Source organism: Rutidosis leptorrhynchoides, chromosome 4 (assembly GCF_046630445.1).
Source record: "Rutidosis leptorrhynchoides isolate AG116_Rl617_1_P2 chromosome 4, CSIRO_AGI_Rlap_v1, whole genome shotgun sequence".
Lineage (NCBI taxonomy): Eukaryota > Viridiplantae > Streptophyta > Magnoliopsida > Asterales > Asteraceae > Rutidosis > Rutidosis leptorrhynchoides.
Genome location: NC_092336.1, coordinates 598,538,281 through 598,545,573, shown reverse-complemented (window position 1 = coordinate 598,545,573; position 7,293 = coordinate 598,538,281). Strand labels below are relative to the sequence as shown.

The 7,293-nt window shown below is 32.9% G+C and overlaps 1 protein-coding gene across 1 annotated transcript; it reads right to left on the bottom strand.

The window, feature by feature from the left end:
* Positions 1–1,150: 1,150 nt before the first annotated feature.
* On the bottom strand, positions 1,151–3,970 carry LOC139903926 (protein Brevis radix-like 2). Its single transcript, XM_071885851.1, has 5 exons — positions 3,630–3,970; positions 3,008–3,378; positions 2,296–2,431; positions 1,758–2,095; positions 1,151–1,676 (listed from the first exon to the last, which is right to left on the bottom strand). Exons 1-5 carry the CDS (start codon positions 3,747–3,749, stop codon positions 1,598–1,600), a joined length of 1,044 nt encoding a protein of 347 aa, XP_071741952.1. The 5' UTR covers positions 3,750–3,970; the 3' UTR covers positions 1,151–1,597.
* Between the last annotated feature and the right edge of the window lie 3,323 nt (positions 3,971–7,293).

Here is a 7,293-nt window from a genome sequence, read left to right as displayed (position 1 = left end):
ATATACATATTAACGCTGAGCGCCGAATAAAAATACTTGAAATAAACATGAGATGTTCAAACTTAATTATATGTTTAAAAGCGACTAATTAAGACCTTTACCATGTTACGAAACAACTAATACAGAGTTACAGATATTGTGTCCCACCAATCCCACCACACTAAAAGCTTTCACAACTAAAAAGACAACATTATTAATTCTAATTTTCTAATTCCAAAATATATTAAGCCATAAAAAAAATGTATAAATCCAATTCCGATGGATTAAGGAAAAAAACGGTTCAAAGTAACCTGGGCCCATAGAGCCCAATGGTAAGCCCATCACTCAAGTAAAATTAGATTCTAACATAAAGTTGTGTAATGCATAAACGGGTGGACCCATGTGAGCATGATAGTAGTCGCCGAACGTGATGAAGCAACACTAAGGCCTTCTGTAATGCATCAAGCTCGTATCAAATTGACACACATACAAGATTAGACGTTTTTGAGACCTATTAGAAGAATAATGGTGTAAAACCTCTACAGTTATAGCACAATGAAGACCTATTACATCTCCAGAATCAAATGTACATAGTACTCCGTAATACGTAGTAGTAATCTGTGATCAAGCATAACCTATAAGGGATGTTTTCGCTGTCTGTAACAAGAGATTATTCCAACAGAGATAATGTTCGTACTCTTAATTGAATTTCAATGTAACACGGCTCAAATCTTTTATTAAAGGATTAAGTGGAACGCAGCTTGTACATATTTTGGAATTTAGAGAGTGACTGTTTCTTATTATCTGATAGAGAATTAAACGGTCAAGAATCAAGATAAGGACTTATCATGATGGTGTTAGTATAAAATAAAAAACAAATAGTACAACAAGGGTAATTATGCCCAACTTATGTCACTACCAGAGAAAGCAATCTATGATCGTAATTATAAATGGACAAGTGATAGTAATTGCCAAATTATGATATGATCTGTTAAAGAAAGAAGATAAATATCTTGGAACACACATACACAAGTCAGGTCTCAAAACAGCAGCTACGAAAAATCTTAGCAGCTAAGATATACAGAGTTCATTTTCTATGCTGCTGCTGCTGCTGTTGCTGCTGCTAAAAGCATTCATTTAACATTCAGCACCAAAAACTTTAATATTCATTTAACTAAATTTTCTCTATCGTTCACTAAATATTACCCGGGATTATATCCCTAAAATAAAACATGTACAATATATTAAACACAAAGTACAACTAAAAGCCATTTGGTCCCACAATTTAAACGTCAAGCTTCCGCCACACCTTTGGCTGACGTTTGTTTGACGCATACACTACCTATCTTAGTGAAAACTTGGCGTGGATTAACGCTCACTTTTCACTATAGATAAGAACTCTTACAAATATTCATACCAAGTAAGCGTTAAAATAATAAAATAGCTGAAGCTTGGATTCCAACACATGATTCGCTATGGTTTCTAGTGAATGGTGAGACATTATATTCACCCAAGATGTCACATCTTCGAAGAAGTTAAACAATGTCACCACAAAAATTGAACCGTTGTGTTCAACGTAAGCACCTAAAAAACAAGTATCGTCTCCAAAGGCTTTGTATCACAAGTACTGTTCTTGAATTCTACCTCGGTTTTGTTCCCACCACATCCTTGCATTCATTTCTCCAAATTTTTCTCGACTGCAGAACGAATATTCACCCTTTTCAGCTCAATCCAATATACGAAAACTATCATAAATGAGAAACTAATTGTTTTTTTACCTGAAACGAACACGCCTCAGCTCACGATTGCCACCTGGCAGTGCTCTGATTGTAATGTACACGCCTGGCTCATCCTGCTCAACCCATTCAGTTCCCACATCACTTGCATTACTCATTGAAAGCTCTCCTGAGTGATCACCCTCTCTAGACGAACTGCTCCTTGCAGAAGCCAATGATGATGTTTCAGTTTTGGCCCCACTTATGCTCAATAGTGCAGGCGTCGATGAGAGCCCACTAGAATCGTGATGGGGTTCCTTTGGGTAGAAATTTCGAGGCAGCCGCTCCTTGCTAAGTGGTGGCGTGACTGGGCTATTCTCAAAAGACTCGATTTTTGAACTCTGCAAGGAAATAAGTATAAATTTTTATTTTTATTAATCAAAAAGATGACAATTCTAGTTCATTTGCAAAAAGATGACATTTTTGACCCGAACCAAAATTGACCCATTATGCAACTAGCCTGACCAGCCCATCTTGCCGCTGCTAATCAAAGTTGCAAAAGTTCACAATGAATGATTAGAAAAAGAAGATTAAAGTTAACCTCGTCTTGAGATTTTGGTGGAGCGGGTGGTGGTACTCCTCGATGATTGAAACGCTGAACATTATACAATTCCATGACCTTGTCACAGTTCTCGGCCCACCACCTCTGAGCTTGCCTTTTGTTGAACATTTCACGGCTTATAAAATAACCCCGTCAAAAATGTATAACAATCAAAATCTTTCTCAACAATGATTTAATTCATGTAAGGGAGTTTTAAAAAATTAAAAGTAAATAATAATACATAATTATTTTTTTGTTAAAATAATTAATTTCATAGGTGATGTTAGTAAAATAAGCGTATTGGTGATGTTAACTCACGCCCAATTGGGGGGCCACCTCCATAATTTCATGGAACATAAAATTTGACTTCAATAAGAGCTTGTCAACTAAGCATATTTTTACAACTTATTGGTATTTAGAATTGTCAGTAAGCCCAGTTTTAACAGCATAGAAGGTTAGCTACTTGAGCTTATAAGCTTAGATAAGCCATAAGCTTAAAAATTTCAAAGCTCGTGTAACGTCGTGCTTATCATTTTTTCCAACTTTCAATAAGGCCGTGACTGTGTGAGTTCAAAAAATAAGCTTACCTAAACACCCCCTTAATGAAACACCATAAGCCAACATCAGATTAACATAGCAACAACAACAAACAAACAAAACAGATCAACACCATATACTACAAAATAACTTTGGGTCAAACTTGAATCAATACCTGAATCGAATACGTTTTAAATCATTTCCTCCTTGCGGTAAAGAATGAAACGTGATCAGAACCCCGGGTTCAACTTGAGCAACCCATTCTTTAAGTACATCATCTTCCATAAACTTAACCGATTCAATTCGATCACTATACGAAGCAGGAGTACTTCCACCACTTGAAAGCCCTTTCAATCTAGCTTCCATTTCCTTCCCCCAAACCCTAGGTGTAGACTTACAAGTCCTTTTATATCCACAATGAAACCCTTCAGAAACTGATCCAACTTCAGAATCCAAAAATTCACCATCCTTATGATTATGATTCGATCCCGAACACGGCTTGCAGTTCTTATATGCTCCTGATGCCTTCACCGCCATATCCTTAATCTAAACAAATTACACTAAAAAAATTACACTAAAATAAATGTACATATACATACATACATATAACTAACCTCTAATTTTATAAGTTTTCGCAGCTTTCGTACTATTTATTGTTCTCATCCTAACTTTTCATTGCACACATATAACATATATACATAATAAATAATACATATACATATAAATTATTCATACATATGACATATGATCTGCATCAAACGAATTGGTAAACTAATTGAAGAAAATGAGAGTAATACCTGAGATGTGAGAGCTTTAATAGCTGGTTTATTGCGAGGTGATGCAACGGTGTCGTTTTGCTCTTGTTCATGAAGAGATCCAGCGTTTAACTCCTTTGAACAAGGGATACAAGTCAACATATTTCCGTTTCTCCGATCTCACACACTCTTCGATTTCAGATTTGATTCAAATCAAACTCGTAACCGGTATGCATCGAAGTAAAAATGAAGTAAACAAACATAGATTTGAATTGACGCGGTTGTAATTAAATCAAATAAAATGAAAAAGCCGTTACATGAACGTTTATGTAAAAAAGTTGTTATGATTATGAAACCCACATTTGGTTCAGTCGAATGCACAAGTAGAGTGTGAGGGGAAAAAACACAGAGAAGTGGATTTACTGTGTGCAAATACTAATCTTATTACTCCCTCGTCGAATCATTTAGCCGAAAAAAATAGAAAGTGAACTATTAATATTTTTTTAATAGCTAGATTGAAATCAGTGACTGGGTCAGTTCTCATCATCCGATCATGGTGGATCAAGACGAGAATGAATCCGGTAATCCAGGACATACTCATCCTGGAGCTTATGCTCTCCTCTGGGGAGGGGGTTTTTATAGAGAGAGGTAAGTCGAGGGTATGTGATTCGAACCTATGGCCATCTTTCTTTGAATTTAAAGATTATCAAAGACGATTTCATTCCATGTTCGGGTTTGATTTTATCCGTCCTGGTTCGTTTCACCTGTCAAGGATGTTCCACAGAATAACTGTCATAGGACATACTCTGCGTGTAGTTACCATTGAGAAGCACCCCTTAAACAACTGTCATAAGACATGCTCATACAACGATGCCTCCAGAAAACTCCAAAGTGATATTGCTCAGTTTACACGTATTTATCATCGCAATATCAGGTTAACTTGTATTTATTTCGATTAATAAATGAAGATATATTGATGATATTTGTTGAAGATTGTGCCTATTTGGTTTGAGGCATTATTATTTGTGATGATTGTAGGGGATTTAATGTGTTTTGGAGCTTTTTATTCGTTAAAGTTGGTCCCGGTTCGAGTTGCGGTTAAAGATACAAAGCTAACAATTTTTCAAGGCCAAAAAATGAGTTCCAGACCTCCCTTTTGCGAGATTTTGAAAGCATAAGGGCTCCCTTTCACGAGCAAGAAGTCGAGCTGAGTACGCGAACAGAAGAAAAGAAAAGCGAACGCGAGGCACCAAACCGGGCACCTCGCGATCGCGAGGTGGGTATGTATAAAAGGCTCGTGATCGCGGGCCTGTGTCGGTCAGGAAGATGTTATAAAATCGCATGACGAGCAGTTCTTAGGGTATCCATCTTTTGTTACGACTTTGGGCGATTTCCATACAATTTTAGGGATTTCAAACACATACTTTCTCCACTTTTAAGGGATTGGATCATCAAGATAAAGATTGGAACAAGTTTTGATCATTGGGATATTAGTTTCTTTAATCTTTGTGAAATCATTATGGATTCTTTTGCTAACTATTGTTTGATTATTGTTTCCATGAACATGTTAGGCTAAATCCTTTACTGTTTGCTCAGATGTATTATCTTTTATGAAGCGACCCGTCCTAATCCATAAGGGCGAATACAATAACATATGGATACATTGCGATGTATCTAACCTCTATATGATACATTTTACAAACATGGCATTCGTTTTTAAAAGACAACTTTCATTACATCGAAAGATGACAGGTATGCATACCATTTCATAATATCCTAACTATAAATGACCTAATCTGTCATTTAATTAATAATAATCTTTATTGAACCCAATGACTTGAATGCAACGTCTTTTGAAATATGACATGAATGACTCTAAGTAATACCTCTAAAATGAGCAAATGCACAGCGAAAGATTTCTTTCATAACTGGGAATAAACATGCTTTAAATTGTCAACCAAAAGGTTGGTGAGTTCATTAGTTTATCATAATCGATTCAGTTCCATAATTTTAATAGACCACAAGATCCTCATTTTTCATAAATATCATTACACTCGCAAGTGTATAAAATACATTCGTATGATGAACACATGGTAACCGACATTAACATAATGGATATAGAATATCCCCCGCATACTCGCAAGTATGCCATAAATATTGGTAATCTCAATCACCATTTAAATCGAAGTACTAAAGCATTCCAAATTCCAGAATGGGTTTGTGAGGCCCATAGATCTATCTTTAGGATTCGCGTCAATTACGGGTCGTTTCCCTAATTCTTATGCTACCAGACTTAAAGGACGATATTCGATTTCGATAATCCAACCATAGAATGTAGTTTTAAGTACTTGTGTCTATTTCGTCAAACATTTATAAAAGCAGCGCATGTATTCTCAGTCCCAAAAATATATATTGCAAAAGCATTTAAAAAGAGCGCAAATGAAACTCACGATATTGTATTTTGTAGTAAAAATACATATGACGACATTGAACAATGCAGGGTTGGCCTTGGATTCACGAACCTATATCATTGATATATATATATTAACACATATAATGGAAATCACAAAATTTTATTTATATTATATATATATATATATATATATATATATATATATATATATATATATATATATATATATATATATATATATATATATATGTAGTTATGTAGAATTTATACTAAATTCTATTTAAAAATATCTATTATATATTAGATTATAGGTTATATCTATTTAATTTTGTATATATATTTAAGATAATTAATATTTATACATTTAGTTATATATATATATATATATATATATATATATATATATATTTATTTATTTATATGTGATTAGTATTATTTTAAAATTAGTAGTTTGTTGTACGTAAAAATATGATAATATGTGTGATATATAGTTATATGAAACATTAATATAATTATTGTATATGTAATAAGTATATTTATTTCTTCGCTATAATGATACTCATAATACAATATTAATCATAATAATAGTAATAATGTTAATAATTATAATACTTTGTTTAAAGAGTCCATAATCATAATTATTTTTATATCATAACCATATTCATATTCTAAATCTTAAACATTTTATAATCTTTTATAATTCGACACATAATCTTAATTATATTCGTAACCAGTTCATAATGCTTATAATATTATATTATCAAAATCTCGTTCATAATATTACAATTATACTTAATCAATTCCTAATAAGGTTATTATCATTTTATCATAACAATAATAATTGTAGTAATAATAATAATAAAAATAATGATAACTTATATTATCCTCATAATAATAATATTAATAATCCTATTCATAATAATATATAGTAATAATACATATATTAGTAATAATAATAATGATAAAAATTATAATTTTTGTAACAATAACAATAACAATAACAACAACAACAACAATAATAATAATAATAATAATAATAATAATAATAATAATAATAATAATAATAATAATAATAATTGTGGTAATGAAATCTACCTTCCAAAGCTTTCCTAAAAGAAAAAAAAAAGTCCCGAACAAGACTCGAACCCGAGACCTCTCGCTCACCCGCAAACACACTAAACCATTCTGCCATTTCCATTTTACTAAGTTAATATCCCTCCTAAATCTATATATCTAACATCTAACTATCTCCCTATTTCATCTTCTTCATCTTCTTCCTACACCAATTCAACC